The sequence below is a fragment of the Pygocentrus nattereri genome, chromosome 20, assembly GCF_015220715.1.
Source record: "Pygocentrus nattereri isolate fPygNat1 chromosome 20, fPygNat1.pri, whole genome shotgun sequence".
Taxonomy (NCBI): Eukaryota; Metazoa; Chordata; class Actinopteri; order Characiformes; family Serrasalmidae; genus Pygocentrus; species Pygocentrus nattereri.
The window spans coordinates 13,434,937-13,452,481 of record NC_051230.1 but is presented as its reverse complement, the minus strand read 5'-3'; the positions used below and the strand labels follow the sequence as shown (position 1 = coordinate 13,452,481).

The 17,545-nt window shown below is 40.5% G+C and overlaps 1 protein-coding gene across 5 annotated transcripts in view; it reads left to right on the top strand.

Moving 5' to 3' along the window:
- Positions 1–17,545, top strand: part of mctp1a (multiple C2 domains, transmembrane 1a) — a 195,878-nt gene that overhangs the window by 105,839 nt on the left and 72,494 nt on the right. For 3 of the 5 annotated variants that reach the window (XM_017691125.2, XM_017691128.2, XM_017691129.2), the window contains exons 4-8: positions 3,140–3,219; positions 3,591–3,702; positions 5,890–5,928; positions 11,513–11,677; positions 12,530–12,660. In XM_017691125.2, the coding sequence (XP_017546614.1) occupies positions 3,140–3,219; positions 3,591–3,702; positions 5,890–5,928; positions 11,513–11,677; positions 12,530–12,660 (527 nt within the window). The remainder of the gene's footprint in view (positions 1–3,139; positions 3,220–3,590; positions 3,703–5,889; positions 5,929–11,512; positions 11,678–12,529; positions 12,661–17,545) is intronic. The other 2 variants (XM_017691126.2, XM_037531321.1) reach the window with 1 other exon arrangement.

Genomic DNA, 17,545 nt, shown 5'->3' with positions numbered 1-17,545 from the left:
TATAAGTAAAAAGGACATTGTATGAATTAGAAAGGCATGATATTTTGAGAGATGATGTATACAAAATGAATTATTATTATTATAATTATTATTGACCTGATGTCAAATTTATTGCCAGTATTTGCAATCAGACTTTACAATTTCTGCTTGTACATGCGCTGATGCACCTATAGTTACTAAAAGTGCTTGGGCACGATTCCTAATGTTACATTTCGCCTACCATTGATCTGATGTGTCTGTTAGCTATATAAATCTTTACAGTAATTGTCTTGTCTAATTTAACCATTTAACCTTGTCTAATTTTATTCCATGGTTATGTAAAATCAGCGAGAGAGAAGGAAAGGCAGGAGTGTGGAGGTTAGAGTAGGGACTCTGAACATAGGGACAATGACTGGTAAAGGCAGAGAGCTTGCAGACATGATGGAGAGAAGGAAGGTAGATATTCTGTGTGTCCAGATGGAAAGGAAGTAGGGCCAGGAACATTGGAGGTGGATTCAAACTGTTCTATCATGGTGTAGAGAGGAAGAGAAATGGAGTAGGGATAATCCTAAAGGAACAGCTTGTGAAAAGTGTTCTGGATGTAAAGAGAGTGTCAGACAGGATCATGAGCCTGAAGTTGGAAGTTGATGGTGTGATTTTGAATGTGGTCAGTTCATATGCACCACAGGTTGGTTGTCAGTTAGAGGAGAAAGAGGAATTTTGGAGTAAGATGTATGAAGTGGTAGATGGTGTCCCTAGAGAGGAGAGATTGGTGATTGGTGCAGACTTCAATGGACATGTTGGTGAAGGGAACAGAGGGGATGAAGAGGTGCTGCGTATGTATGGTGTGAAAGACAGAAATGTGGAAGGTCAGATGGTTGTAGATTTTGCAAAGAGAATGGAAATGGCTGTGGTGAACACGTATTTTCAGAAGAGGGAAGAACACAGGGTGACATACAAGAGTGGAGGGAGGTGCACACATGTGGATTATATCCTTAGCAGGAGATGCCACCTAAAGGAGATTGGTGATTGTAAAGTGGTGCCAGGGGAAAGTGTAGCTTTGAGGCTAGTCGCATAGCGAAAAGTATGGTGGCAAAGGCAAAGGCTCAGGCCTATGATGAGCTGTATGAGAGGCTGGACAGTAAAGAAGGAGTAAAGGACTTGTATCGTTTGGCTAAACAGAGAGATAGAGCTGGAATGGATGTACAGCAGGTTAGGCTAATAAAGGATAGAGAGGGAAATGTACTAGTGAGTGAACAGAGTGTTGAGTAGATGGAAGGAGTACTTTGAAGAACTAATGAATGAGGAAAACGAGAGAGAGAGGATGCCTGCTGAGTGGAGACGCAGTGTACTGGTCCCCATTTTTAAGAACAAGGGTGATGTGCAGAGCTGCAGTAACTACAGAGATATAAAGTTGATGAGCCACACCATAAAGGTATGGGAAAGAGTTGTTGAAGCAAGGCTAAGGCGAGAGGTTCAGATCAGTGAGCAGCAGTTTGGTTTCATGCCCAGAAAGAGTACCACAGATGCAATATGTGCGTTTAGAGTGTTGGTAGAGAAGTACAGAGAAGTTCAGAAGGAGCTACATTGTGTGTTTGTGGATCTAGAGAAGGCATATGATAGGGTGTCAAGAGAGGAACTGTGGTACTGTATGAGGAAGTCAGGTGTAACTGAAAAGTATGTTAGGGTGGTGCAGGACATGTATGAGGATAGTGAGACAGTGGTGAGGTGTGCAGTTGGAGTGACAAATGGTTTCAAGGTGAAGGTAGGGCTACATCAGGAATTAGCTTTGAGCCCCTTCTTGTTTGCAATGGTGATGGAAAGGTTGACAGATGAGGTCAGGCAGGAGGCTCCATTGACCGTGATGTTTGCAGATGACATTTCTAATCTGTGGTGAGAGTAGAGAGCAGGTGGAAGAGAATCTGGAGAGGTGGAGGTTTGCACTGGAGAAGAGAGGAATGAAGGTCAGTAGAGACAAGACGGAATACATGTGTGTGAATGAGAGGGAGGAGGGTGGAAAGGTGAAGATGCAAGGAGTAGAGGTGGATGACTTCAAATATCTTGGGTCAACCATCCAGAGCAATGGACAGTGAAGAAAAGAGGTGAAGAAGAGGGTGCAGGCAGGATGGAGTGGGTGGAGATGGATGTCAGGGCCGATGTGTAACAGAAGGATAGTAGCAAGAGTGAAAGGGAAGGTTTACAAGACAGTAGTGCGTCCTGCTATGATGTATGGTTTGGAGACTGTGGCTCTGTGTAAAAGACAGGAGGCTGAGCTGGAGGTGGCGGAGATGAAGATGCTGAGATTTTCGTTGGGAGGGACAAGGCTGGACGAGATTAGAAATGAGCAGATCAGATGGACAGTAAAGGTGGAGCAGTTTGGAGATAAAGCCAGAGAGGCCAGGTTGAGATGGTTTGGACATGTGTTGAGGAGGAATAGTGGATATATTGGTCAAAGAATGTTGGAGATGGAGCTTCCGGGCAGAAGGAGAAGAGGTAGACCTCAGAGAAGGTTTATGGATGTAGTGAAGGTGGACATGGAGATGGTTGGTGTAAAAGTAGAGGAGGCAGTGGATAGGGCAAGATGGAGGCAGATGATCCGCTGTGGTGACCCCTAAAGGGAGCAGCCAAAATAAGAAGAAGGTTATGTAAAATTAGCCAGTAGCCAGGTTTCTATCCAGCTATTGAATTAAACATCAGCTGAATTAAAGATGTCCTGAAATGTCCTGAAACGTTATGCAAATTAGGCTATTTCCATTGTTAGCTGTATAAAATACAGTAATATTCTTTGTGTCACATTCATAAAATAACTTCTGAGAAATAACGGCTGGGTTTACAAAAAATATTTAATGTATAGCAACTTCTTGTTGCTGTTTTTTGTTTATATTTTATGGCTAAATTTTACACCGTATGAGCACAGACAGAATGTGCAGACAAATATAATGGCTAAGGAAATGTCCATTAATCAGCTACTGCACCTTATGTTTTTTTTACTGTTTAATATCAGTTTTATGTTCTGGAACCAGCTGCCTTCTGTTATGTTTCATAGCTACTGCCACAAAATATGATTTCTATAGAAAAATTTGATTTTTGAACCCCTGTCTCTCTCTCTCTCTCTCTCTCTCTCTCTCTCCTTCTCTTTCTTTTCCTCCCTCCCCTGCAGGTCTTTGACTATGACTTTGGGCTGCAGGATGATTTCATGGGCTCTGCGCATCTTTATCTGGAGTCCCTGGAGCATCATAGGTCTTTTTCAATCCTTGTGATAGTCCATATCTAACGGTCTTATTCCACTAACTTTTGAATTGGAACCCATTTAAGCTTAGCAGCAACTATGGCGCTACAGTTCATTTCTCTCTTTTCTTTTTTTTTCTTCAATTTCACATGTTGTATCGAGGACTTTTAAGGATATAGGGAAGCTAAATGTTGAACCTGTGTAAATGTTTTTGATAGCACAATAATGTGCGTTTAAATCACAGAGACAAATTCATGTAAAAGGGTGAGATTGCCCTCTAGTGTTTTTTAAATGTGCTGCAGCCATCAGGATATTCTGAAATATCAGTGTGTGTGCTCGTCTTGTGTATTTAACAGCTGTTATTTTATTGGTACTTATTAAGAACCCTGGATGTGACCCTTGACCTGAAAGATCCACATTACCCAGACCATAACCTGGGCTCTCTGGAGCTGGGAGTGACTCTCACACCTAAAGAAGGGGATTTTAGGGAAGCTGTGAGTGTTCTGTCCCATTATCATTTTCTTGTTTATTCATTCTCCCGCATTCTCCCTGATAATGGGCCCTGACATGTGTGCGTTTTTAGAATGGAAGCGCTTCCTCTGGATCCATTTATTATTGTTTGTCAATATCATGGGGTCATCTTGTTTTTCATTTCTGGACTTCAAAGGTACTTATCTCTTTGGTAGAGGATGCACTGAGTTGTCAGTTTATTAGGTACATCGTACATATACTTGGTGGCCTTATTATCAGAAACCTACAAAATGCATAAAGGTTATTACTGCTTGAGGTTGCATAATTTGTCAGCCACTCTCTACCCCTCTATCAGTGGAAAGGACCACCACTGACCAGATTATTTGAGTAGCAAACCACTCTGAAGAAAGCAGTAATACCAACGTTGTGGTGCATAGGGCTCAACCACTATGAAATGTTTGTGGCTGATACTGATTTTAGTGGGCTAAATTATTCCATACCCAATAATACTGACCTGTATAATTTTCTATTTATATTTTATATTTTAATTTTACACTCTACTGGTTTTAGTTAAACAGTGCTTATTGGCCATTAATTATCCCAAAGAAGGAAATGGGAATAGAAAGCCAAGGTAAATACAGTATTAATATTCTCACTGACTTTTAATAGCTATCGTATTTTTATTAAGATAAATTTAAGCAATTAATCAATCCTTCATGCTAATTCATCATGTTATTCATATTAGTCAATCTACAGACATAATTTAAGATGCAGTTTGGATTATAGCCTCTAGTCTCAGTTTTTAAAATGACACTATATATGGCACATATATCAATATACACAGTTATTCATATCACATCTTTCCAATAAAGATTTATAGTCTTAAGTTGCTCTGTATTAACATAAATCCTGTCTCTTATATTGACTCCAGGTCATACACTTTAATGACTGCACTGTACATAAAAATCAACTCTACAAACATTCAGATTTCCCTGTTGTTTGTAGTTTAGTTGATAACAGCACATTTTGTGAATAATTTTTCCCTTTAGCTTCACAGCTCTCCTACATGACAGATCAGTGGGCTAGCAGAAGCAAAACAGCACCTGAAATGATCCGTATAACTGTAGCTCAGAAATATACCGCTCAGAGAAATAATGCATTTATGAAAAAATCCAGAATTGTTTGACAGCATTTCAAGGAAGAAGAATCTCCTGATCTGTCCTAATTGCATTTAGTTCAGCCTCTCTTTAGACAGGCCTAGAGTAGGGATATATGTAGGGCCATGGCTTGGATTTTGTACATCTAATTATTCCCTTTAGCATGCGTGATATAAATTTAGGAAACTCACAGGGGAAATATAATGTGCTGTTTTATCTGATCTCTTTTTAATGCAGTAAAAGACTTACTGAAGAATAAGAAACAATTATATTGTCTGTTAATTTAATTCAACATTTATGTCAATCTGTACTGTAATAATTTGTTGATGCAGTTGTTTGTTAACAGGATTATAGTTTTTGTCTTATCGCTCTCTAATGAAAGACGAGGGATCATTCTCGCTCAAGATTTCAAAGCAGTTTAAGGTCAAGTTTCATATCTAAAGTGTGAATGAGTAAAATGGTCCCAAAGTATGTATATTTGTCCATGTATATATGCATATAGTACATTTATGTTCTTCTTTCAGTGTCTGTGAATTATTTTAAGCTCTGGATGGCAGTGCTTCCTTTATTTCCATGTGACAAGGTGTGTATGGTGGCTTGTGTAGTGGCTGCCGTCCCCAGCTTCCCTTGGCTGTCCATCCCAAATGACCAAGAACCAGCTTTTAATATGTCTTTAAGATCATCTTATCATTTAGCGCCTTTAGTCTAGGGCTTTGCTAGAGTACATAACACCTTTATGACGCTTATCAGTAATGCATACTAAAAATCTTACAAAAGATTATCAGCCTTGTACATTTAAACATTCAAAAATGGTGAAATAGCTTTCTGTATTTAATCACAGAGTTTATTTCTTAGAGATAAAGGAGAATCTTTTTAATATTCAAGCCATCAATATTTCATCCTGCTTATGAAGGTGTTATAACACTCTTAAGCCAAGGGACTTTCCTTGTCGGTATGCTCCCCCAGGGCTGAACTAAACTCAAATAGCTCTAAAAGCCTCATCCCATTGGGGATGACAAGGGTGGCTATATAACTGCTTTGTCTCATTTACAGACCATGCTTTTGAGAAGGAGCTGGAAAAGATCCAGTAAGGTAATATTAGCATGACCCACCTATGCTGATGCCCTGTCCTCCCTACCCTCTGCAGTGCTGTGCTCAGATTGAAGTGGGCACCAGTGCCTCTGTCCTCTGCTTTTTTATTCTAGACACTGTTACTTCCATTTCCAACCTTTATTTTCTGCAGGCTGCAATACAGAACTGTCACAGTACCACCTGGTGGATGCAGTAATGACTGCATAGTCCATCTACTTATTGTTTAAACCCCTTAAATTCCCAGGTATATTACAACCCATTGCTAACTGGCTGGGTTATTTTTAAATGAGTAGATTGAGGAATGGAAGCTTGGACTTGCTGTTGGATCCTGCCCATTAAAGACATTAACAGTATATTAAAAAAAAAAACGGCAACAAGTAGCCTCTTCAGAATTGGGTTTATTCAGAGTTTTCGGGGTGTATTGCAGCAACTGCTTGAGAAAATAAAGCAACTCCTTTTATTCTTTTATCATTACTTCATATAGCTTGGGCTACACAAGGGCCTGAAAAGCTGAGCATTTTTTTCTTTGATTTACCTGATCATAAGGATTTCATGTAAAAAAAGAAAAATTAAAAAAATAGACAATTTTGAGTACTTTGCAAGTCAGAAACCTCCTTTCATTTATTTAATTTCCAGATGAAACTCCACTAAGTACGTTATTAATTTTTCTGCACCAGGAATAAAGCATAAAACATATATTTAATGGAAAATTTCAAGCAATTTTCAATATTTACTGTGCCTTTATTACAGCTTATGTTTTTTTCTGTGAGATGTGCGTCCAGTTTTTCAAATAAATCTGCAGTGATATTTTTCATTTTTGTCCTCTCATAATCCCAGTCACCCAGTCTAGATTTTGGGTCCACTGTTCTGAAAACACTGATAGCATCTTGGTTTGATTTGCAAATTTGAAAAAAATGTTTCTTTTTCTCAGACTTCTTGACAGCTACACATCCATTTTTACCCATAGTGTTGAGTAGTAGCAGAAACATCTTTGAGTGCATATACATGCACTCTATAATACGATCATAATTAGAATTCTGCAGTTACGACATTATTCAAAAAATGTAATGTAAATACCATACTCCAATCTGGAAATGCAGTTAAGAAATTCGATAAAGAAAGCTGGATTTTAGCTCAGTAATCAGATTTCTCAGTGCATGTATACTCTTGGATTTCTATCAAATTTCTCAGTCTGCACATGGGCAAGTGTAACAGCGGTACCTGAAATAAGCAAGATTTTCTGTGAGATGGCAGCAAAACACTTGTAGAATGGCACTACAACCAAACCTGAAATAAAGGATTTAAATATTCTTCATCTTCTAGATGATGTATGTTCATATTTTCAGTTAAAAAATGCAGCATGAAGTTTTACATTACGTTTGCATTACGTCTTCTTCTGTACGTTTATTGGCTGCTTGCAAAGCAGAAATCTGATTACTGCCCGACTCATGTAGGCCTGGAGTTTCCCATTATCTGATTACTCAAGAGCATGTAAATGTGTTGATCGGATTACTGACAAAATGTGATTTTCTGCAGTTATCGGATTATTGAGTGCAGTTACATAGTGTTTTTTTTAGAGCTGAAGCAAGAGTGATGCTTCATAATCTCCTGTCTCTCAGATGGTGAAAGTTTGGTGGTCTGCTAGGTCTTGGCACGGTTGTTAGGAGTCCCATTTTCACTAATCTCCTCAGAAACACACACACACACACACACACACACAAACACACACACACACACACACACACACACACACACACACACACACACATCCTCTAAGCCACTTCTCCTTCTGGGCCACGGGGGGCGATGGAGCTCATCCCAGCCATCATCGGGCGAAAGGCAGGACACACCCTGGACAGGTTCCTCAGAAATATCTTCTAAATAATAATAACTTTTAACTAATAGCCATCTGGAAATTAAATAAATGAAAGGTTATTGCTGACTTTTATAAAATCTTGTATTACAACCCCACTTCCAATGAAGTTGGGACGTTGTGTAAAATATAAATAAAAACAGAATACGATTATTTGCAAATCCTTTTCAACCTATATTCAATTGAATACACTACAAAGAGACGATATTTAATGTTCAAATGGATAAACTTTGTTTTTTGCAAATATTCACTCATTTTGAATTTGATGCAACACGTTCCAAAGAAGTTGGGACAGTAGCATGTTTACCACTGTGTTACATCACCTTTCCTTTTAACAACACTCAATAAGCGTTTGGGAACTGAAGACACTAATTGTTGAAGCTTTTCCCATTCTTGCTTGATGTACAACTTCAGTTGCTCAACGGTCTCCGTTGCCATATTTTGCGCTTCATAATGCGCCACACATTTTCAATGGGAGACAGGTCTGCACTGCAGGCAGGCCAGTCTAGTACCCGCACTCTTTTACTACAAAGCCACGCTGTTGTAACATGTACAGAATGTGGCTTGGCATTGTCTTGCTGAAATAAGCAGGATATCCATGAAAAAGACGTTGCTTGGATGGCAGCATATGTTTCTCCAAAACCTATATGTACCTTTCAGAATTAATGTTGCCTTCACAGATGTGCAAGTTACCTATGCCATGGGCACTCACACACCCCTATACCATCAGAGATGCTGGCTTCTGAACTTTGTGCGGATAACAATCCGGACAGTCCTTTTCCTCTTTGGCCCGGAGGACACGACGTCCATGATTTCCAAAAACAATTTGAAACATGGATTCGTCAGACCACAGGACACTTTTCCACTTTGTGTCAGCCCATCTCAGATCAGCTCGGGCCCAGAGAAGCCATCAGCATTTCTGGGAGTTGTTGATATATGGCTTTCACTTTGCATGGCAGAGTTTTAATTTGCACTTGTAGATGGAGCGACGAACTGTGTTCACTGATGATGATTTTCTGAAGTGTTCCTGAGCCCATGTGGTAAAATCCATTACAGAATGATGTCAGTTTTTAATGCAGTGCTGTCCGAGGGATCGAAGGTCATGGGTATTCAATGTTAGTTTTCTGCCTTGCCTCTTACTTGCAGAGATTTCTCCAGATTCTTTGAATCTTTTGATGATATTATGGACTGTAGATGATGAAATCCCTAAATTCCTTGCAATTGCATGTTGAGAAACATTGTTCTCAACAATGTTGTTCACAAAGTGGTGAACTTCACCCCATCCTTGCTTGTGAATGACTGAGCCTTTCAGGGATGCTCCCTTTATACCCAATCATGACACTCACCTGTTTCCAATTAACCTGCTCACCTGTGGAATGTTCCAAACAGGCATTTTTTGAGCATTGCTCAACTTTCCCAGTTTTTCCCACTTCCCACTTTTCCCACTTCTTTGGAACGTGTTGCAGGTATCAAATTCAAAATGACTGAATATTTGCAAAAAACAATAAAGTTTATCTGTTTGAACATTAAATATATTGTCTGTATGGTGTATTCAATTCAATATAGATTGTAAAGGATTTGCAAATCATCGTATTCTGTTTCTATTTATGTTTTACACAACATCCCAACTTCATTGGAATTGGGGTTGTAAAAGGGATAAGCAATGTATTATTGCACAATGCTTCATAATTGTAGATGCAAGTTTATCTGCTGTACCAAGGGCCACGTAAATGATACAGACTAATCAGAAACATGGCCACCAATACTGGTGATGATTGCCAATGCTATACGTGATATATACATGAAACTATACATGAAATAAGTTCCAGTTTGGTCTCAGGCCAATTTAAAAGAGAAATGAATGAACATAAGTACATGTAGAATGCAGAGGAATCATGGTGCTATCAGTTTCTCCTGAGGGTGGGATTCTGATTCTTTTCCTAAGTGTGCCTTTCTAAAGAATCCGTCTCTCAGTCCTGTTGCCTCAGAGCTTTGAGGAAATGGTCAACTCTTAGGATTCATGTACATTTTTAAGTTCTCAGTCATCTCTTAAGTTGACCCATGAGCTGAGGTTCCATTCCAGATGTGTATTGAGCTTTGCCTTTCTTTTTCTTGTGCTGTGAGTGGTTGCATATGGAGAAGGTGGCATGCTGGTCTGGGGTTTGTCCATTGTCACTGCTCCATGCATGTAGCATATCTGTAAGAAGCCTATAAGGTCCTGTACTAAAAAAAAATCACAAAAAGTTGCCTTGCTTGATGATCAAAAAATAAGATTTAATATCTTAGGCATGTTGTGTTGTTCAGTGTAGTTATTACTTGAATTACAATGCTAACTCCATTGTAGCTAGTTCAGTAGAGAGTGAAACTGACAAAGTCCTGCTAAGATTGGATTAAATTTCTACACAAGCTTTGGAATGCCCCCAAAATATGAAAGTGGCTTTTCAGCATGTGAGAAACGACGCCCTGCTGGAACACATCCTTAACCCAAGTCTTTGAAGCTCCTAAGTGGGCCATGTTGAGTGGGACTCGGGAATACTCTAGCAGTGTTAACGCTAACTACTTCCACAAGGCTCCCTCCACACTTGGGTGCCTGTTCATCTATTTATACACCATCTCTCTTTCAGGAAGCCCACATACTGTAAATGATGTACTCAGTATGTGCAAACCAAGCAATATTCATAATTATGATGCAGCTCTGAAATTAAGACTTCCATTGCAGCCTCAAAATCACTGTTTAGAAAGCTCTGGGATGCTCTAAAGCAAAGCTAATGTTAGCACAGCCAGCTCATTTGCTTGCAAATTACTCAATTTTTACTAAAAACTCTTTGAGAAGCTCTGTTTTGCTTGCCTTTTCCTCCCATGTGTGTCTGACCCAATTCGAACTACAATTATTTTGACACAAATACTTTTAATTCTAAACTTCAGACAAGATTTTGCTGTCTTTACGTGCAATTAGCATTGCAGCAAAACCGATGCCCTATTCTCACATTGCTTTTGGCAGGGAGCTCTCTCATGCCCCCTCCTCTATTTTGCATTCTGGCTACTGGAGTGAAGCTAACGCAGGTTGGGGCTTTTTCGTGGCTCTGCTAGAGTCAGCACACTTAACGTTAATATCTGGAGAGAAACGCATTAGCCGCCTGCTCCCTACATCAAAGCTGTGTGTTTTGCGGGGAAGGGTTTGCACAGAGTTTAATGAAATGCACTTGAAACAAAAGCTGCACTAATGAGGCCTCTAAATTAAGCACAGAGACTCAGAGTTCTCTTGTATAAATGTGTTTACTTGACAAATAATGCCTGATGTCTTACTTTGCCAGTAGAGTGGGGCATACACAGGGTTCAGACAAATACGGACCAGGGAGTCAAAGACTTGATTAGAGGTTTTTTAGTCTTACTACTGATGTTCTTTTTGAGTAGGATGCAGAACATTGAATTTTTCTGTGCTGTCACGTGAAAATGAAAAGAAGTTTGTTATGCCTTTGATTGCAGTGTTGGCTGTTGTGGTGTCTGTGTGGCTGTGAGCTGTGTTTCTGTATCTGTGTGTATGTGTGATGAACAAACATTCCACTTTTACATTTTCAAGGCAGTATTTTCTTTTGCGTACATTTACAGTGAAGTAGCTGAATGGTGTTTTCTGTCTGCCTGATTATATGCATGTTGGATTTTGAATGTACCGTTATTAAAAATGCATTTATGTGTTTATTTAATTGGCAGCACCAGAGTCTGAGGTTATCAGATGTCCATAGGAAAGCCCAGCTATGGAGAGGTATCGTCAGCATTAGTTTAATCGAAGGTCGTAACCTCCAGCCCATGGACACTAACGGCTTAAGTGACCCATATGTTAAATTCAGAATGGGCCACCAAAAATACAAAAGCAAGGTAATTCCTTACTGTTTAAAAGAGCTACACAATATGAAGAAAATACTGGTGTTGCAATTATAATATTACACATTGCAACATATTGTATTATTACATATTACAGTATTGCATATTATGCTGTGTCTTGCAATAAGAAGAAGACATTATGAATCAAAAAGTGGCCGTTCTGCTGGTGGAATCGAAATTTACCAAGATATTTTAAACTAACATAATCAAATAAAATAACAAGTGTGTACAAGTCTTGTTCAGCTCTTGTTATCAACACTGTGTGTAAAATATTGTGTTGAGCTGCTAGGGAGCACTAAGAGGTGAAAGGGGAGGGGTGAGATCCTCCTGCTGTGGAAACAGTTCACGCCTATCTAAATGTGTGCTACTGCTACAATACAAATACAACATTTAAAGAATTTTATCAATGTTGACCCCTTTGTTTAACTGTGAACACGAAAATCCATTTGACTTCTGGCATTGTAAATTATACTCGTCTATTGAAATGTATTCACTCAACTGAGGGACCTCCAAAACAGGCAGAAATTTTATCTTCTTGTGATTGGTTAAAGGGCTCATTTGTGTATTGGAGCCTTTGGCAATAATATTGCAATGTCCAGTATGACAATAGCATTTAACAAATTATTTATATTGTGCAGTCATACTGTTTAAGTCTCAATAGTGCTTCAGTTAGCTTCATGAAGAGAAGATATAAATAAAACGTACATTGTCTACGTCTATGTAACTGAACATCAAAATGAATAGGCTTTTTAATGCTCTGGTGTTTAAAAACATTCTCTCCTCAGGTGCACACACACAGACAAACACTACATTTGTTCTTGTCTTTGTTCCTTTTTTATTTTACAGACGATAAACAAAACATTAAACCCTCAGTGGAGAGAACAGTTTGACTTCCACTTGTATGATGAGCAGGGTGGCTTTATAGATATCACCGTCTGGGATAAAGATGCTGGCAAGAAAGATGACTTCATGGGCAGGTGAGTTTGCATTTAACTTGCTTTGTTGAAATTGTAATTTGATAGTCTGTTTGATAAAATTTGATAAAGGCCTACAGGCCAAGTGGTACTTACATTTAAAGACAGTAATACTACTACTACTAATACTAATACTACGAATGTCAGTAATGCAGCAATAAAAGCAAATCACTATCTCCAGATAGTGTTGAATCCAGTTCAGAAGAAAGTCCAGGCAAACCATAACTCCAGCAACAATGGTGAAACAAGGCTTAGTACACAGGTGAACTGGCAATACTTCATAGACAGCCAGCGTTTGTTTAGGTCCTTACAAAGTGAGGTAAATGAGCTGCGGGTGAAAGAGATTAAGGTGTCACTAGGAAACAGATCAATACTCAGGTGAGGCTGTCTCTTGTGTCGATGACAGGTATTACACCTGACAACAATATTCTTTCAAAAGATTAAGTGATCAGTCAAAATGTTCAAATGAGCATTTATCATTTGAACTTTGTATGAATACGAAATCAGTAATTCTCTAAAAGCCATTTTAGGCTACATTTTAGACTACTGCGTACTGTGTTCTAGTCTTTGAAATGTACAGATCTGAATGAACCCAATTACTACTCCAATTTCATTAACTTCATTTGTATGCATGAATTTAATATTTCCTAGTACAGAAGTTCACAATGACTTGTTGGCAGCTACTTTTTATTTTACGCTCCCCTACTTTAACAGTAAGACTGTTAGAGACAACCCCTATTTTAGACAAGTATTTTTAAGCGTATCTTGTCAAGTGTTTTAAGGAGGTCTATAAAGTGTTTTGGAAGATTACACTAGATTTGTTTGTTCTGCATAGGTTCGTTTTTTGTGTAGCCATTTTAAAACCATAATTACTTGATGAATCATGACTTACTTATGTAATTGATAGTGACAGCTATCCATCCATCCATCCTCAACCGCTTATGCAGGTCTGGGTTGCGGGGGCAGCAGCCTAAGCAAAGAGGCCCAGGCCTCCCTCTCCCCTGCTACCTCCTCCAGCTCTTCTGGAGGGATACCGACGTATTCCCAAGACAGTCGAGAGATATAATCCCTCCAACGTGTCCTGGGTCTTCCCCAGGGTCTCCTCCCAATCGGACATGTTTGGAACACCTCCCCTGGGAGGCGTCCAGAGGCCATCCTTGCCAGATGCCCGAACCACCTCAACTGGCTTCTCTGAACGTGGGGGAGCAGTGACTCTACTCCAAGCCTCTCCCGAATCGCCGGTCTAAGGGAGAGCCTGGCGACCCTGCGGAGAAAGCTCAATTCGGTTGCTTGTATCCGCAATATTTCTCGTGACCATAGGTGAGAGTCGGAACGTAGATTGACCGGTGAATTGACACTCTCTCTTCACCATGATGGACCGGTATGGGGTCTGCATTACTGCAGACGCCACACCAATCTGCCTGTCAACCTCTCACTTCACCCTTCCTTCACTTGTGAACAAAATCCCAAGATATTTAAACTCCTCCACTTGGGGCAAGAATTCACTCCCAACTTAGACAGAGCATTCCACCCTTTTCCGACTGAGGACCATGGTCTCAGATTTAGAGGTGCTGATTTTCATCCCAGCCACTTCACACTCGGCTGCAAACTGGTCCAGAGAGAGCTGGAGGTCCTGGCCTGATGACGCCAACAGGACCACATCATCCACAGAAAGCAGACATGAAATCCTGTGGCCACCATACTGGACACCCTCTGCTGCTTGGCTGTTCAGAGAAATTCTGTCCATAAAAGTTATGAACAGAATCGGTGACAACGGACAGCCCTGGCAGAGTCCAACCCTGACTGGAAACCCAATCTGACTTTCTGCCGAATATACGAACCAAGCTCCTGCTCCATTTGTACAGGGACTGAATGGCCCGTAACAACGAGCCCCTCACCCCGTACTCCCGGAGCACTCCCCACAGGATCCCTCGAGGGACACGGTCGAATGCCTTCTCCAAATCCACAAAACACATGTGGACTGGTTGGGCGAACTCCAACACATCCTCCAGGACCCTGGTGAGGATAAAAAGCTGGTCCAGTGTTCCACGACCTGGGCGAAACCCGCATTGTTCCTCTTATAGCTGAGATTCAACTATCGGTGGGAGTCTCTTCTCCAGTACCCCTGCATAGACCTTAGTGGGTAGGCTGAGAAGTGTGATCCCCCAGTAGTTGGAACACACCCTCCGGTCCCCTTTCTTAAAAAGCGGGACCAGCACTGTCTGCCATTCCATGGGGACCGCCCCAGATGTCCACGCGATGTTGCAGAGGCATGTCAGCCAAGACAGCCCTACAACATCCAGAGCCCTCAGGAATTCCGGGCGGATCTCATCCACCCCCTGGTGCTCTGCCACCAAGGAGTTTTCCAATCACCTTGGCTACCTCAGCCCGAGTGATGGATCTCCAAGCTCTGCCTCCTCTGGGGAAGGATCATTGGTGGGTTTGAGAAGATCCTTGAAGTATTCCTTCCACCGTCCAATGACGTCCCCAGTCAAAGTCAGCAGCCCCCCAGCCCCACTGTATACAGTGTTGGTCGGGAACCGCTTTCCTCTCCTGAGGCGCATGACGGTTTGCCAGAACCTTCTCAGTGCCTGTTGATAGTCTTTCTCCATGGCCTAACCAAACTCCTCCCACACCCGAGTTATTGCCTCAGCAACCACCGAAGCCATAGCCTGCGTGGCCCTTTGGTACCCATCTTTTGCCTCCAGGCCAACCAGGCCCGATAGGACACTTTCTTCAGCTTGAAGGCTTCCTTTTTGGGGATTGCCGCCATGCCAGGCACCTACGACCTTGCGGCCACAGCTCTGATCCGCTGCATCCACAATGGAGGCACGGAACAGGGTCCACTCGGACTCAATGTCACCGGCCTCCCTCTGTATGTGGTTGAAGCTCTGTCAGATGTGGGAGTTGAAGATCTTTCTGGTGAGTTCCTCTGCCAGACGTTCCCAACAAACACTCACAAGTTGTTTGGGTCTGCCAGGTCTGTCCGTTATTTTCACCAGCTATCTGATCCAGCTCACCACTAGGTGGTGATCGGTTGACAGCTCCGCTCCTCTCTTCACTCGGGTGTCCAAAACGCATGGTCGCAAATCCGACGACACAACTACGAAGTCAATCAATGAAATGCGACCTAAGGTGTCCTGATGCCATGTGCACTATTGCACACCTTTGTGTTCGAACATGGTGTTTGTTATGGACAGACTGTGTCTAGCACAGAACTCCAATAACAAAACACCACAGTGACAGCTATTAATATTTAAAAAATAATATTAAGATGAGATAAATGACTTGTGATACTAAAAAATAGATATCACAGTGAAGCTTTGCCAGTCGATTTCTGATATTTTAATAGTATTTTTATATATGAAGCTATATATGAAGCTTCCCCCAGAATTACATTTAAATATGCAAAACAGACATTTTCTAATCAAAAATGCATAAATTTACATGCATTCAAAACAAATGTAGCCTTTGGATAATGTTAAAATCAAACAGATTATTTGATTATGAAGAAACACTCCAAAGTAATAATTTTACTGAAGCGATCATAGGAATCTCCTTGATTTGTTGGTTAATCAAGAAAACACTATGCACTGTTATTATAAAATGTTTTTGGGCTATTCTGTCTTGTATAATCTAGCATACGTTCAGCTTAGGGATTTTTGAGGGATTGTTAGGGATTCTTTTGTAATTTCCTCAAATTTTGATTGGGAATGAAGATGTAAATTTTTAGAATTTCTGCATTGTAGAGATTTTTGGTTTTGCATGTAGACAAAAATTGATTTTGAGGAAAATGATTTTAAGAATTTAAGAATGGTGATAAGAACTGTATTGCCCAGTGCGATCTCAGAAAGCCTTTTTGATTTGTTTGAATGTTTATCAATAGTCCCAAGAAATACATATTTCATTACAAGTTTATTTATTGATATGTAGCATGATGTTGAGGCAGGTGTCATTAAAGTTTCGAAAACATTGGGAAAACACAGTTAGGAGTGAGTAGACACCATTTGAAGAATCAGACATCAGAAATAAACACATCTGTATAAAGTTTTGACATTTTCGCAATTACAGTTTAAGAGAAGACCTGGTATAGATTCAAATTAATGATTGACAGGACCGAAATTGTAATTTCTGTCTGTAATGTTTTGTCTAAGTAAGTATTCTGTAAGATGAGACTACCAACTAATAGATGATGCTTACCTGGTCTTTATAGGCCAAATAATTTTTTCAGCTCATATTGTTGAGTCCAAAGCTCCACAATGTGTTTGTGTGTGTGTGTGTGTGTGTGTGTGGGTGGGCGTGTGTGTGTGGGCGTGTGAGAGAGAATTTCTGCACACACACACACACATCTCTGTCCCTGACAAGACTCCAGTAAGTGCACGAGACAGGAGAACTAATGGCTATGGGAAGTGGGAAATGGGTGAGCAGAATTTACCCAGCAGCTTGTCTTTTCCCCACACGCTCCCTCATGCATGTTGCCATTCATACAGATGGCATTTCTAAATGAGTTCTCTTGCCACTCTTGTAATTGGTTCCTCCCCTTTACTTAAATGCTCATCTCCTAGAGTCCTCTCCCCTACTGATGTCCACATTAACTCCTCATTCAGGTTCAGTTAAGCTTTTCAGTACACACACAGTGGGCTGGCTGACCAGGTGCTTACAGCACTATCAGCTTGTCACTTCACTGGAGTAAACAGTAATAGAGGGAGTGAAAGCTTTATATGAGAATGCACTCCAACACTCCATAAATTTCTCTTTCTCTTCTGTTTTTCTCTCTTTTTCTCTCTGTCTTACACCCTTTTTAAATTTAATTTCCTGTTGAAGCGGCCATTAAGTAAAAGTTATTAATTTTGAAGCAATATTTTTGTCCATCCTTCCAATGAGAGAT